Source organism: Acinonyx jubatus, chromosome A3 (genome assembly GCF_027475565.1).
Source record: "Acinonyx jubatus isolate Ajub_Pintada_27869175 chromosome A3, VMU_Ajub_asm_v1.0, whole genome shotgun sequence".
Classification (NCBI taxonomy): Eukaryota; Metazoa; Chordata; class Mammalia; order Carnivora; family Felidae; genus Acinonyx; species Acinonyx jubatus.
This window is the reverse complement of record NC_069388.1, coordinates 61,049,677-61,066,057: the sequence shown is the minus strand read 5'-3', so window position 1 is coordinate 61,066,057 and position 16,381 is coordinate 61,049,677. Positions and strand designations below refer to the sequence as shown.

Below are 16,381 nucleotides of genomic sequence, written 5' to 3'. Positions count from 1 at the left end.
TCCACACAGACCACAGCCGGCTGAGGCAGCTCTGTGAGACGCCTTCCTCCCCTCTCTCCTGTTCTTTCCCCGCCATTCTCCCATTCTCCGCCCCTCCCCTTTCTCCTGTGCCACTACTCTTCTTCTTTTCCCACAACCCCTTGTTGTTTCTTGTTTTCCGTTTTCATCATCCCCTTTATTAGACACCTTTTCATCACGGCAATGTCAGCCTTTACCAATAGGCAGACAGACACTCAGGCCCAGTCGCCTCATGGCACATCCGGGGCCACATTTCACACAGTTATTTGTGTATAAAGATGTTTTCTACCATACTGCTTACAGAAAGGTTGGAAGTAACATATATGTTGAGAAAAATGAGGAAAACGGTTAAATGTGTTGGGGCATCAATGCCATACAATATTATTTCACCATTCACATTATGACTAATTGAGACATTTGGCCTTGTTTGAATACCATATAATACACATTTTGAAGACAACTGAGGAAATCTGAACACTGACTAATATTAACGGTATGAAGAATATGTATTTTTTAGGTGTAATAATGGCATTTAAGTTGTATCTAAAGGTAGTCCTAAAAAAAAAAAAAAAGGTAGAGTCTTATCTTTTGACACAAACTGAAATACTTACAGATTAAAGTATATGTGCCTGGAATTTGCTTAAAAATAACCCTGAGGAGATGGCGCACCTGGCTGGCTCGGTTGTTAAACATGCAACTCTTGATTCGGGTCACAATCCCAGAGTCTTAGGATGAAACCCTGCATTGGGCTCTACACTGCACGTGGAGCCTGCCTGGGATTCTCTCTTTCCCTCTCCCTCTCCTCCTCCCCTGCTCACTCATGCTTTCATGCTCTCTCTCTCTAAAAAAATCCTGAGGGGACAACGTTAGTGGGCACTGGTTGAGATGGAACAAGATTGGCTTTGAGTTGACTGTTGGAAGTTGAGTGATGAGTATATGGAGAATTATTATACTGTTCTCTCTACATAAAGTATGTAAAGCTTGAAAATTCCCGAGATAGAAAGTTTTAAAGGAAAGACATCAAAATGCTGTTACCTTTATATTATGAAATTAGATGGGTTTAGAATTAATGAAATAGACATAGGAGCCCTAAATAGCTGGAAAAGACAACAAAACCCCTGCTTTCAAGAAATCACAGGGATAGCTCAAGTTCTGTGCTCCCTGCTGGCTGGTGTGGGTTCTGTGGACTCCTCTCCATCCCCTTGGCCACCAAGGCCCAGCAGGGCACTGGCCTCATGAGCACGAGTGGACAGCCACTGCACTGAGTCCTACGGGCTTTCTCTCTTATTCTTAGATATATGGATTCACAACTGCAAGTGTTGAGTGTTACTGTGGTAAAGTTTCAAAATTCCCTTAAAAAGCAACACAGGCAGTGGCTATGTGAGAATGAACGTAAATTTCCTTCCACAGAGGAGAGCAACGGGGCAGCTGTCCAATGTTAACACAGTGTGCACTTATGGCCGGGGACAAACTTTTCACCGTTAGCATTGCACACTGACTGAAGGGTGGTGTCTCCAGTGAGCAGATGGAAATGACGATGATGTGCTCTGGAAAACTGCTGGATGGCCCAGAAAGTGGCTCCAGTGTTGATGGAGACAACCCCAAAGGCAGGTATGGTGAGTCTGACTAAAGTTGTTCCATGAAACTGGGGTGTGGGAGAGGAAAAAGCAATATGAATAGGGAAATACACAACTTACCTAGTATTTGCTATAATATAGTCCTTTTCAAAGTATGTGCATCTAAATCAGTAAATTAAATGTTATAAGTAGACATGTGTGACTGTTTCATCTATATCTCTGAAAATAGACGTACCCAAATCGGCTAAAACACGGCTTTGAATTTCCTCATTTGGGGCAGTCCTAAACACTGGGCTCCATGAGGGAGAAGGCCTGGGCATGCCATGCCGACATTTACCTGAGGAAGAGCCCTTCCAGGTGGCTACGTGGCTTCAGGTGTGAACAGTCCAGGATGCAATACAGGGGATGACGCCTGGGTAGAAACACGGTTTCACCGGGATGTACTGGTGGGATGACCTGTAGTGACATGGAGAACCTCTCCACCAGCATCCTGCCAAAGCAAGGAGCCAGAGAGCCAAGGGTCAGGAGGCACACCTGGTCTGCAGCACAGAGGGAGGCCGGGAATGCCTGTAGGTGCCCCTGCCCTGCAGCCAGGGCCTGGTGGAGACAAGACTGGGGGGGTGGGGGGGGAGACAGCGCCACCTGCTGATAAAGAAGGAGCCTATGAGATGCAGACCAAGGAACTCTGCCATCCCACTCTCTGTCATGCACCCCAATCCCTTGCTTGGGACATTAGTCCAGGAGCCAGAAGTCCTGGTCCCAAACCCAGCCCCACCCATTGGCTTTGTTCAGCTCAAACTTTCACTGAGTGCCACGATGTGTAGGTGCCAGGTGCTGAAGGATGAGTCAGTCGTGGGCTGCCACTGCACGCCTAACAGAAAGGTAAACAAAATCACCACAATAGCCTTCAGCAAGTGGGCCAGCCACAGAGCTGCCTGCACGGTGCCAGGGGCAGAGGAGAGAAGCTCTGGGTGCAGCCAGGGTCAGGGAGGGCATCTGCACAGTGAAGGAGCCTGGACTCTTCTTCTGGGGCACCAGTCCTCAGGCTCTTGTGATTAGGAGGACTCCCCAGGGAGGTCTGCTAAAATGCAGAGTCCTAGGCCCTGCCCTGCCTTGTGAGTCTGATTAGTAGATCAGAGCTGGGTCCCAGGGACAGGGAAGGAACAGAAAGAAGAGGGGACACATTCTAACTCTATAGGGAGAGGGAAAAATTGTCAAGATTTAACGACCCATTTAAGAGGGAATAGTGGGTGAAAACAGTAAGTTTCAGATAGGAAGTGTGTACGTGTGTGTGCATAGGTATACACGCAGACATATGCACACACACATTCTTAGACACATTCAACAACCCACATGCATCTGACACACCCAAGTATGAGCTGGAGTCATCCCTAGGGAACAGGATTGGGGGGAGGGATAAGAGGAGACATTTCCTGTTTACTTCATACAACTGTGTTCTGCTTGATTTTTGTAGAGATATAACAGATACACAACACACATTTAACAACAATAATAGCAGCCAAATCAAACAAGCTACAAGCACTGCATCCCCTCCTCTTACTGGAGGATGGCCTGAGCCCTGACAGTGAACTTGGAGGGGGGACAGCACCTGGGGCTCCCGTCAGGGTCTGGGACACGAGCAGCTGGCACTGGAAGTGGAGCAGTGTAGCTGGCAGCCCACCGCTCCCCAGATGAAATCTGTCTCACTTTCTGGCCAAGTGACCCAAGAAAAGGTGCTGACGCGCGTCATAGGCTCATCCTGAGGATGAAGTGACACAACGCGTGGAAATGACATGAAAATACCAGGGAGATTCTGTCCTGTAGCCTTTTGCAAGCAGCCTCTGCAAACCATCACACAAATGGTAAAATGATCTTCTGTTTTGTTAATTTCTTTGCCATTATGAGTATTTACAGCTTAGGTTGTTTTTGTATTTTAAAAAAAGTACAAATTATTAAAAGCCTTTAGTAATTAGGCTCATCTGTAAAAGGGTCTTAGCCCTATCCCCCAAACGATCATACAAAGGGACTTTTGTGATATTAAATATAATGTATGTGCATTAAGAGTTCTGAGATGAGTCTTCCATGTCTAATTGGAGATTTCCTGTGCAGCCCCAAAGAAAGGATAAAGGATGATGTTGTAGTTTAAATATTCCCCCCTCCCCTGCCCCAGCACACATAAGGTCTTTTAACTTTAAGAAATAGAGAATGTAGGATGGCATCTATTCAAGATGCAAGCCAATCCTTAGAGCATGAGGGGATGTTCTGGCTCTGGAAGCTTGTGGGGGTCTCTTCTACAATGGGCATCTGTGGCAGTCATGTGACTCCTGGTCACAGACAACTGTTCTAACAGATGGTGGCTGGCCCCCAGCCCCAGCCTCACCCCTTCCAGACCCACATCTCTCCTTGGCCCCATTCACAGACGGAAGAGGCTGCTGGCTTTGTGTATCAGTGAGTAATTTTCTTTGAAGCAGAATGTTGAACTGTCCCATCAAAAATGATCCCACATCAAAACAACCACCTCAAAGTAGCTGTTGTCAAAAAGGCTTTCTCAAAGTACTACTTGAAAATGTCATGTGCCCAGAAAATCATCAGCAATTTCAAAGCCTGGAACACCTGGCTTAAGCCAGTTCCCCAGATAACTCCCTTCTGTGGGGAATTTCAAAACATCCAAGCCACGACTTCCAGAATCCTTCACTAGAAAGGTGAAGAGCAAGAATAGTTAATTCTTGCTATAGAGATTTTTAAAGAGGTTCAAAACGTTTCATTCCAAGGCTATCTATCCATTGAGTAGGACATCTGGGAACAAATCCATGAGTCCCAACTTAGACAATTGTGTTTATCACTTATGTTGCCACCAAGGCACTCTTGTCCAAAGAGGCCTTAGCCCAAACCCAGTGGCTCCATTCAGTCTCCACACTCCACCACATCTGCCCTTTTGGGTTCACCATGTGACTTGCATGACATCCTTTCTCTGGGTCTCTAGGCAGCATGTGAGTAGCTCTCTAACTATCTGGGATGGCTGTTCAAATCTGAACACTCACAGATTTTCACAGTGGAAAGTAAAAGTTAGGAGGCAGGGGTCCTCCCAATCAAGGCCGTGGGTCAGCAAACTACAATCTGTGGCCAACTCCTGCCCATTTCTGTAAACAAGGTTTTATTGCAACACAGGCATGTTTATTCATTTATGCATTGTCTATGGGAGCTTCCCTGTTACAACAGCAGAGTTGAGTGGTTGCAACAGAGAGTGCATGGCCCTCAAAGCCTAAAATATGTACTATTTATGAACACAGATTTGCTGATCCCTGCTCTAGCCCAGAGATGACTATCAGAAAAACTTGAGAAAAAAAAAGCACACAGCCAGACAAGGTACTGCTCATAACCATGTCTGGGCAACAAAAGCAATGTAAACCATTTGGAGATCCTAAAATGGAGGCCCCAAAGGAGTCTGTGTGTTATCACTCAACATTCCCTTAGTAAGTGGAGGCAGAATGCGACCTTAGAGTATGCATGAAAACTTGACCTATCATTGCTTAGACCAATGCTTACTAACATAACTCAGGCTGACAGAAAAAGCAAAGCCTGAACAGGCAGATGCTCCAGGGCACGGTGACCAACTGCCTGCAGCCACATGGTCACATGAGGTGACCTCATCCCCTGCAGACTCCACCCCAGCCCCTCCTGGAAACTGGGTTCCTGAGGAAAGGAGGGAGGGAGGAAGGTGGGGGGGGGGAGAGGAAGAAATGAGAGAGGGAGAGATGCAAGGGGGGGAAGGAAGAAAGCAAGAAAGGATGAAAGGAGGGAGGGAGGGATGGAAGGAAGGAGGAACCAAGTAAAAGAAAGACATACAGAAAGATCTATTCTGACTTCACTTCCCCCTTCAGCTACTGTGCATTTTTCTCTTCCCACCTCTCCTCTTGTTCTCCTGTGGGACTATTCCAGTTAGGTTCGTCCCCAGCAACCCACCAGAGCTGTTTTTGTCAAGGTCACCATGAACTCTACATTGTGCCCTTGGGCCCCTGTTCTTCTCTCTATACACTCGCTCCCCAGGTGATCTCATCCAATTTGTGGCTTTAAACATCACCTACACATGGTGCCTCCCAAGCCTGCCTCTCCAGATGAGGGTATTCAAGCTGTCTCCCTGGTCTCACCTCTGGGATCCCCCAAACGAACTCCTGATCCCACAACTGCCCCACCCCAGCCTTCGTCACTTAGTCTTCCCCAAGTTAGACAACTCCAAACTTCCAGTTGGTCAGGCCCAATCCTAGGGGTCCCTTTCAGCTCCCCTCTTTCTCCCATACCCTCCCCATCCAGTTCACCAACAAATCCTCTCAGTTCCACCCTAAGAATATATCCAGAATTTGCCTACTCTTTAACCCCTCCACCCTCACTCCCAGCCACCCTCACTTCTCAAGATTACTGCCATGGCTCATTTGCCTGTCTTTCTTCTTCTGCCCTCGCCACACCCCACCCCCATGTTCCCCAGTCTATTCTTGACACAGAGGCAGAGGATCCTGCTTGGAGCAGTGGCGGCCGGCTCACACAGGGGAAAAGCTCAGATGTCAAGCCCACCCTTATTCTCCCTGACCTCCTCTCCCCTGCCCTCCCCTCCAAGGCTGCAGGTAAGTTCCCCCTGCAGGGCCCCCAGAGCTGCTTCACCCCTCCTTCTTAGGGCTCTGCCAGAAGCCAGCCAGCTGCTCACTGAGGCCTTCCTTGACCCTCAAGCACAACCTCAGGCCTTCCACACTCCTTATACCACCTCTCTCTCCTTTCTCCTGAGCACTCGTCACCTATCTTCACTCAGGAGGGCAGAGATTTCTGTCTGGTTTTGTTTTTGCTGAATCCCAAGGGTCTGTAGAAGAGCCTGGCACAAAGTTGGCATTAATAGATGCTTTCTGGCTGGCTGGCTGGCTGGCTGGACAGGTGGATAGACGGGTGGCTAACAGGGTACCCTGAAGATGGATTCAACTGTGGTCCCTCAGCATCTCTGAGACACACTGGTTCAGGTAACACCAGCCCACCCCCAGCCAATGGCCCAGTTAAATCATGGCCAGGAGACCCCCGCCCACATGACAGCACTGACAAAAGCCATCTTCTTTTCTCCAGACAGGGGAAGATGAAAAATGTCATATGGCCATATTCTCCCCTTGAAAGACAGTTTTCTCTTAGACTGTAGTTTTGTGCAGTTATTTTCCCAAGAGATCTGGTTCTATAAATCTGAGCAGACAACCGGGGCAGAGCAGGCTGTGTTTTTATAACTCCATGTCCTCAAAGGCCCCCACTGGACGCTGACACACAGTAGGTAATCAAATATTTCTGTAACCAATGAATGAATATAGGGGTTTTTTGGGGTTTTTTAAAATGTAGGTTTAAGAAAAGGAGGCAGCTTGATAACTCATAAATGTACACAAATTGCTGGTAAACTGTCTAAAACCGAGAGCCAGTTGACAATCCTCTGCCTTGAGAGGTGGATGCAGGGACTGCCCCCGCCCCCGCCAGAGTGGATGGGCCCTTGCCCCTTCCTGTGCCCACTACCCCCCACCTGTGCTCAGGTGTGAGAGGCGCCTCATCTTCAGCCAGATCCAGGGAGTAGAGGTCAGGACAATCATGCAGAAGCAGCTTCTCTCGCTCCTGCTCCAGGGCCTGTTCCCTGCAGAGAGATGAGAGCCAACAACAGAGGTCAGCGCTGTCCCCAGTCATCCAACCCTGATACTGGGTTAGGCCTAGGAATGGGGGCCACGGCCCTGAACTCCTGCATAAAGGCCTTCAATGTTAGATTTGGACGGGGCAGGGGAGAGGCATCACGTTCCATCCATTGCGCTCTCTCTGAATAAGCAGATAAGAGCAGACAGGCCTCAAGGAAAGTTTTCACCACACAGCTTCAAACATGCCTTTGTTTGTGTGCCTTGTTTTGGATTTGCCCACTTTTTAACACATCGAGGCCTGTGCCTAGCTCCTTCTCCTCCTCCTGGGGTCGGGCCACACTGACCTGGAGAGGTCCCAGGTTCATGGCTCCCAGAGCCCCTGACACGTGGCCTGCCTCTCCAGCCCCAGGGGCAGTTCTCCAGGTCCTGCTCATTCCCTTCCTCTCCCTACCCTGTGGCCTCTAGCCCCAGAGGTCTGTTCCCACCACAGCCTGCATGCCTACCATTATCTTGCTAGATACCTGACTCCCTCACCTCCCTCCTGCCCTAACCACACTAAACTCCCAAGCAGGTACAAGTGCATCCTTCGGCCTTCTGGATCCTTGCTTCCACAACAACCAGGGAGCCTCCCCAGCCCTTGTCCTCCCCCTCCAGGTGCTCGCCCTGGCTTTCCCCAAAGGTCCGCAGTTCCTAAAGATTTCATCTCCAGCCCAGGCCGCTGTCTGGAGTTCAGATCCTCCTAGCCAGCCACAACTGGATGATTTCCAGCTGAATGTGCCCAGGATCCTCTGAAGCCACACGTCTGGGTCTGAATTCCCTTCCACACAGGTCCCAGAGCCCCAGCCACCCAGGTCAGCAGATTCATCACAGCCCTACCACCTTCCTCCCGAGACCCCACCCAATCACTGTTCACCCTCCTTCCTCTCTCACCCTTCCCATCCATTCTCCATAATGTAGCCTGAGCGATCTCTGAAACACAGCAGGAATCACATCACTATCTCCTTAAAATTCTCCCAACTCAACCTTGTGTTCATGAGGCTTCTCGTGACCCAGCCCTGGTTCACATCTTGGCTGTACCTCCTGCCATGTGGACCACCAACCCCTACTCTGCAGTGCTGAGAATTCCAGTTCTAGTCAGCCACCAGAATTATCTGCCGTACCCACCTTCACATGTGTGGTCACCCATGCTGCCCCCCAAATCTTCTTATCCTCCAAAGTTCAGAGATAAGGATACCTGTGGGGAGCCTCTTCTGACCCCCAGGTTAAATCAGGTGTCAGTATTCCAGGCCCCTCCACAGCAACTTTCTAGCATGGGAGATAGTGGAATCATTCAGTTAGATCTGCAGGTGAGAGGCTCCTGTACAATCACTTCCACCTATCTGGCACCTGGCACAGGACCTAGCCGAGTGAGAACCTCCCAGTGCCAGGTGCCTCGATGAGCTTTACTTGCCTGCATCACCATCGTGGCAATAGTTAGGCTATACATCTCCGTCAAAGCTGCCTGCCTTTTCCCCTTCTCGCCCACGGAACACTTGAGTGGGAGCTGAGAGGCTGCCACACGGGCATGAATTGGGCAGAAGAGAGCAAGGGATTCTCCTTGCATCCCACCCACAGTAACCCTGAACAAGGGCTCTGGATGTGGCAGAGGTCTGGGGCTCTCTGCCTTCAAGATGCCCCCCTGCAACTCGGCTGCCATACCACGTGCTCACTATTGATCAGAGCACACAGGATGCTCCAGGAGACACGCCGTGTAGGAGTGCAGCAGGCTGCTTGATCCTGAGGCAAGTTTGCTGGGAGTCTTAGAGGACAACCACCCCCCCCCCAAATTGCTGCCAACCCCATAGAATGAACATCCCAAGATGGACCCTTTTCCACGCTTACCGCTTCTCCTGTAGTAAGTAATCTAAGCTATTGGCATAGCTCTCCGAGGCTCCAGAGGTGAACTAGAGAAACAGGAGGTGAGAATGGGAGACAAACAGAAAGACAGACAGATAGAAGGGGAAAAAGAATAAAAGTTAACCTAAATTAAGCCCTTTATTTATTTTATTTTTCTGAATAGGCAACCCATTCAAATGATTAAAAAATCAAGAGGTATAAAGGCATATAGTAAGATGTCTTGCCTCACCTGCATCCCCAGCCAGCCAGGTCCCTCCCCACAGGTGACCACAGGTGTTTGCTCCTTGGTGTGCTTTCAGAGACATTTTATCCACAGACAAGCAAACACTAGTACATTATAGACTCCCTTCTGCCACCACCCGTAACACAAATGGCAGCAAACTATGAACCCTATTTTATACTTTGCTCTGTTCAATGAGTAGGATGTCTTTCATTTTTTAAATTATTTAAATTCAAGTTAACATACAGTGTAGCATTGGTGTCACAAGTAGAACCCAGTGATTCATCACTTACATATAACACCCAGTGCTCATCCCACCAACTGCCTTCCTTAATGCCCATCACCCATTTGGCCCATCCCTCCATCCACCTCCCCTCCAGCAACCCTCAGTTTGTTCTCTGTATTTAAGAGTCTCTTATGGTTTGCCTAATTAATAGTATGTCTTGAGGGCATTCCATATCAATACTAAAGAGATAAGTTAAAAAAAAAAACATTTCGGGGGCCCCTGGTGGCTCAGTCGGTTGAGCGTCCGACTTAGGCTCAGGTCATGATCTCACGGTCTGTGAGTTTGAGCCCTCCATTGGGCTCTGTGCCGACAGCTCAGAGCCTGGAGCCTGTTTCGGATTCTGTGCCTCCCTCTCTCTCTGACCCTCCCCCGTTCATGCTCTGTCTCTCTCTGTCTCAAAAAAAATAAATGAACGTTAAAAAAAAATAAATAAATAAAACACCACAACCTTTCTAATGTAGGACTAGAACATAATATATTAATTCCCTAGTGGTGGGCATTTAGATTACTGACAATCTTGGGCTATTACAATAATTAAGTCCTATTCTCAGAATAAACTTCCTGGATCCGTGTCCCCACAGTCTACCTATAAACAGCTATATATTCTCACCTAGCTTAAAGCTCATCACTAAAGTTTCCATTTAGGCATGTCAATCCACTGACTAGAGTTAGCCCAAGTCTCTGTGCCTGGCCTAGCCTAGACCCAGGCACCGAGGTCCCTCTTTTGCCCAGGTGGATAACCCCAACCTTAGCCTCAAAAGCCTTGAAGGCTCCCACACAGAAGTGGGATCCAATTTGGCACCACCCCAAGCCATCTGTTAGCAGGGACTAGTAGCAGATATAAGGGGAGAGATGCATCCTAGCCACAAGGGTTCATAGATGGGGAGAGGTTGGGGGTATGCAGTTGAGGAGGGATGGTTAGGGGCAGGTGGCCGACAAAGGGCAGTTGGGATATGGCCAAGGGAGAATGGCCAAAAAGGGGGTGGTCTGGAGGTGACTGAGGAGAGGTGGCAAGGAGAGGAGGCCAAGGGGTGGCTATTGGCTTACCAAGGTGTGGGTGTCCACCACTGGAGCTGTAGCCTTCTGGCTTGGGCCTGCCATGTTCCCGAACAGCTCCTCCAGTGAGGTCAGTCTCCCCTGGGGGTCCAAGTCCTGGGGCTCCTGGCCTAACTCCTCAGGCAGCTGGGGAGCCCATGTCCTCAGGCCCTGAGGGCCCCCTGGGCCTAGCCACCTCTGTGCTGGGGCCCCCCTGCTGGCCTGTGGTACTCTCAGGTTCAGGAACTCTATGGGTGGTGGGCTCCAATCAGTGGGGAACATGTCCCCGGCTGCATGCACTTTGCGCTTCTTTGACAATTTGGGAGTTGGAGCTGAGGTGGGACTGCAGTGCCGCCGGGTGGGGTGGAGAAGCCCCTGGTGCAGAGCATGGTCGAAGCAGCTGCTCTTCAGGTTAGGCAACAGGGTGGGTGCCACAGCGGCTGCCTGGACCCCTGTGGAGGGGACAGAGTATTATGGTATTCCACCACCTGCCCACCACCATCCCAGCCACCATGCCATGCTGGGTGAGGAGAGGGGACAACTCAAGATTGCTGTGGGCAGGATGCAAGGGGAACACCTCAACCGTGGGTTGTCCACTTCCTTGTGGCCCTAAGCCTCAGAATGGCTCTACCTGTACAGGTAAGAGTGCCTACCTTCTCTCTGAGGAAGGGCTAGCAGAGTCTTCTGGGTCCTGGCCATCTGCAAACTGCTGGACGTTCTGTCCTAGAAAGAACGGCTTGTCAGGTGAGGTGAGCCTCCAGAAGAAAGCTAAATGCTCTGAAGTCCTAGATTCCCTAGAGAGGAGGGCAGGGCCCACTGGTGCCCAGGAGGGAAATCCCCCTCCAGTTCTACCCCAAGGACCAAGCTTGTGCACCATGAAGATCAAGTTGCTGAGGTGAAAGGGGCTCCATGTGACCTCTCATTTCAAGGATGTGATAGGCAAGTGTAAGGACATCAACATTTTTTTAAAACCTGCATAAAATCAAAACTAGCATAAGTCCACAGGAAAGTTGTGTACTGAGAAGACACTCTGCACGTCTTGCTTGTTTGGTGTCACCCCCATAAAGGTTGTTTGCTCCCAAGGGACAGAGCAGGGCTATTTAGTCCCCGCCATTTTCCCAGAACCAGCACAGACCTGGCACACAGTAGGGCTTGGTGCGTTTCTGTTGAATGAATGAGTTAAAGATACCCAGAGGTGGTACAACAAGCCCCCTCCAGTGTTAGGAGCTGCCCATCCTCAGCTAAGATGGGCCATGCCTCACACACACAGACACCTCTCATCATATCAGATTCAGGATCAGATCAACTGAAATGCAGATGAAAGGCGAATATCTGAATGAGCTAACGACCAAACGAAACAACCATTTACAAAAAACACAAACACTAACTCAACCAGGATTCAAACTCAACAACAGTGGAAGACACTCAAATCAATATGACTCTGAAGTATTCTTCAATGACAATGAAATCATAAAAAATTAAAAATTCATAATAACAAATGTTGACAAGGCTATGAAGAAATATATTGCTGTTAATACTGTAAAATGATTTATTCTTTTTAGAGAGCAATTGATCAACATAAAAAATAACTGCAAGATGCGCCTGGGTGGCTCAGTTGGTTAAGCGTCTGATTCTTGATTTCGGCTCAGGTCATGATCTCACCATTCATGAGATGGAGCTCCGCATGGGGCTCTGTGCTGACAGCGGAGAGCCTGCTTAGATTCTCTCTCTCCCTCTCTCCCTTTGTCCCTTCCCCACTCTCTCTCTCTCTCTCTCAAAATTAATAAATAAACATTAAAAAAAAATAACTACAAAAATGTTCACACCTGGGAGAAGGGAACCCCAGAAACTTGTTCCTCCACGAAAGCAATAATTACGCGGACAAAATCTGTCAGAACCAATACTTACAGAACTCTGGAATCTAATAAGAAACTGATAACAACCAGGGAATGAAGGCTTAATGAAGAAAGAAGCTGCTAAATTTCAGTAAAATTATGTTTGGGCTTTTGAACTTACCCGCCTATCATCCCCCATCCCCAGCTAAGAGGCAGTTGTGGAGGCTGGGTTCCCGGTGTGGCTTGCTGGTGCCACGGGGGCAAGATAAGCTTTATTCTCAAAGAATTGTGGTGGTGTGTTTTAGCCTGTCCCCTGGCGGCTCCCGGCTCCCCCGGGGGATCAACTCATCAATTCTGGGTCTTACCTTTGTTTTATCCCACTTGGAACTTTCTCAGGGCTGGAGTGGCCTCCAGGGCAGTACTTGTTGAAAGTATTTAAAAACAAGGGGACCACCACAACCACCTGGGGCAAGGGATAACAGGTAGGGCAAGCAGTAGACAGTCTGCAAAGTCTGAAAAGGAAGAGGCTGAGGAAGGAGATACATGTTGGAGTAAAAGTTTTAAAAAGCTCCCACGTAAACCCGAGAGTCCAGAAGGCCACATGATTGCCCAGGGTTAACGTGTGCTTAGGAAAGACCTGAGAAGACCATAAATTTTTACCTCTGGCTGATCATTAGGCTTCACATAAGCAGATAGTGAAGGCTTAGGCAGAGTTGCATAAGGTCTGCCTAAGCTTTGAAGGAGTACTCCAACACAGAACCAATCTCTAAAGACCAGAAGAGTTTTATTGTGGTGGTGGCGGCAGCAGCATTTAAGGGACTTTCTAACAACTTACCAGTTAACCATCAAGTTAAAGGAACTGGGACTTTAGTGACTACACACAACAAAATAATAATGTCTTTACAAAAATAGCTTAGAAAAATCACTAAACAAACAACTACAACTCACAGCAACCAGCAACAGCAAATTCAGGTGGGGGGTAATCCTATTTACATAGTTACTGCATTATAATAGTCAAAGTGGATAATTTTCAACAAAAATTACAAGGAATACAAAGAAATAACAAAGTATGGCCCATTCAAAGACAGAAAAAAGAAAGGAAAGAAACTGTCCCTAAGAAAGCCCAGGCACTGGACTTACTAGACAAAAACTTTAAATCAACTGCCAAATATGCTCTAAGAACTGAAGGAAACGATGACAAAGAACTAAAGAAACCAGGGGAGAATAAGGTCTCACCAAATAGAGAATATGAATAAAGATAAAGAAATTATAAAAAGGAAGTAGACAGATATTCTGGAGTCGAAAACTATAAAAATTGAAATGAAAAACTAAGTAGAAGGCTTCAACACCAGATGTGAGCTAGCAGAAGAATCAATGAACTTTTATTTGGGTCAATTGAGATGATCAGTTCTGAGGAACAAAATGAAAAAAAGAATAAGATGAACAGGGCCTCGGAGACCAGTGGGACACCATTAATTATATCAATAGATACATAATAGGAGTCCAAGGAGTAGAGACAGAGATGGCAGGGGTGGGGTGGGGTGGGGTAGAGGGGGACAGAAAGAATATTGCACTTCCAAGAAGCTCAACAAATTCCAAGTAGGATAAATTCAAAGAGATCTACACCTAGATACGTCATAATGAAACTTTTAAACACCAGGGAGAGAATCTAAAAAGCAGGAAGAGACAATGCTTCATCATCTACAAGGGAGTCTCAATAAGATTAACAGGTGATTTCTTATCAAAAACTATGGAGATCAGCAGACAGTGAGATGAAATATCCAAAGTAAAGACAGAAACGACTATGGACCAAGAATGCTGTCTCCCACAAAACTATCCTTCAAAAAAGGAGAAATGAAGATATTCCCAGATAAACAAAAACTGAGAAAATTTCTTTCTAACAAATTTGTTCTATCAGAAATACTAAAGTATATCCATCGGGGTAAAGTGAAAGGAAGGATATTAGAGAGTAACTTGAATCCACATGAAAAAAAAAGAACAGTGATAAAGATAAGAACATGGGTATACATAAAAGACAGTATAAATGTAGTTTTTATTTGTAACTTTTTCTCCTATCTTATTTAAAATACAACTGCATAAAGCAATAATTACAAATCTGTCTTTATGGGAAAACAATGTCTAAAGATATAATTTACATGACAATAACAGCACAAAGGAGGGGGTGGGAATAGAGCTATATAGTTGTAAAGTTTTGTATCTTATTGAAATTAAGTTGGTATTAATCTGAACTAGACTGTGAACTATGTGATATTTATAGGTAAGTAAAAATGCAAGTATTACTGTGTTTTTGGTTTGTAATTCTTCTCCTTTCTGTATTGATTTAAAAGACAAATGCATAAAACCACAATTACACATCTATGTTAATCAACACACAATGGTTCAAAGATGTAAACTGTTACAATAAAAACATAAAGGGGAGGGATGGAATTGTATAGGAGCAGAGTTTTTGTATATATTGAAGCTAAATTGGTAATTTTTTTAAAGTTTATTTATTTATTTTGAGAGAGAGAGAGAGAGTAAGTGGGGAAGGGGCAGAGAGAAGGAGAGACAGAATCCCAGCAGGCGCTGTGCTGTCAGCACAGAGCCTGATGTAAGGCTCGAACTCACAAACTGTGAGATCATGACCTGAGCCAAGATCAAGAGTTGGACGCTTAACCGACTAGGCCACCCAGGAGCTCCTGAAGCTAAACTGGTATTAATTCAAATTAGTTTGTTACAAATTTAAGATATAAATTATACTTTCCAAGGTAGCCACTAATAAAATAATTGGAAACAGAAATGAGCAAAGAGCCAAAATGGTACACTACAAAACAGCCAATTAAACATAAAAGAAGGCAGTAATGGAGGAACTGAGGAACAAAAAAGATGTAAGGTACACAGGAAACAAAATAGCATAATGGCAGAAATCCTTTCATATCAATAACTAGCTTAATTGTAAATGGAGTGAGCTCTCAAATCAAAAGGCAGATATTACCAAAATAAATTTAAAAAAATCCAACTATATGCTATCTGCTAAAGACTCACTATAACCACATAGGTTGAAGGTGAAAGGAAGAGATACCCCATGCAAATAGAGACCCAAAGACAGCTGAAGTAGCTATACATTAGTATTTGTCTGGTATTAACCAGACAAAATAGACTTTAAGTCAAAAATTACTGATACAAAGAAAGCCTTTATATATTGATGTAAGGGTCATTCATCAAGAAGACATAACAATAAGGGGTGCCTGGGCAGCTCAGTCAGTTAAGCATCCATGACTCAGGTCATGATCTCACAGTTTGGGAGTTTGAGCCCCATGTCGGGCTTGCTGCTGTCAGTGCAGAGCTGACTTTGGATCTTCTGTCCCCCACCTCTCTCTGCCCACCTGACTCTCATGTGCTCTCTCAAAAATAAACAAACATTAAAAAGAAAAGACATAACAATTATAACCATACATGCAACTAAAAACAGAGCTCCAAAATATGGAAGCAAATTGGCAAAGCTGAAGGGAGAAATAGGTACAAAATGATAGCTGAAGGATTCAATATCCTCTTTTCAATAATGTAACTAGATAGAAGATCAAAAGAAAATATAGGACCTGAACAACACCGTGAACCAAGTAGAAATAACAGACATCTACAGAACTCTTCACTCTGCAATAGCAGAATACACATTCTTTGCAAGTACACATGGAATTTTCTTCAGCATTGATCATGTTAGGCCACAAAACAAGTCTCAATAAATTTAAAAAGACTGAAATCCTATAAAGCATCTTTCCTGATCACAATAGAAACTAGACGTAAAAAACAAAAGTGGGAATTTCACAAATATGTAGAAATAAAACAACACTTAAATAACCAATGGATCCAAG

General features: G+C 46.3%; 1 protein-coding gene across 7 annotated transcripts in view; it reads right to left on the bottom strand.

Annotated features, from left to right (window-relative positions):
- Positions 1-16,381, bottom strand: part of FAM178B (family with sequence similarity 178 member B) — a 113,937-nt gene that overhangs the window by 78,560 nt on the left and 18,996 nt on the right. For all 7 annotated transcript variants that reach the window (XM_027072604.2, XM_015074118.3, XM_015074119.3 and 4 more), the window contains exons 2-6: positions 11,328-11,397; positions 10,687-11,126; positions 9,119-9,180; positions 7,135-7,242; positions 1,933-2,085 (exon numbers count right to left, since the gene is read on the bottom strand). In XM_027072604.2, coding sequence (XP_026928405.1) covers positions 1,933-2,085; positions 7,135-7,242; positions 9,119-9,180; positions 10,687-11,126; positions 11,328-11,397 — 833 coding nt within the window. The remainder of the gene's footprint in view (positions 1-1,932; positions 2,086-7,134; positions 7,243-9,118; positions 9,181-10,686; positions 11,127-11,327; positions 11,398-16,381) is intronic.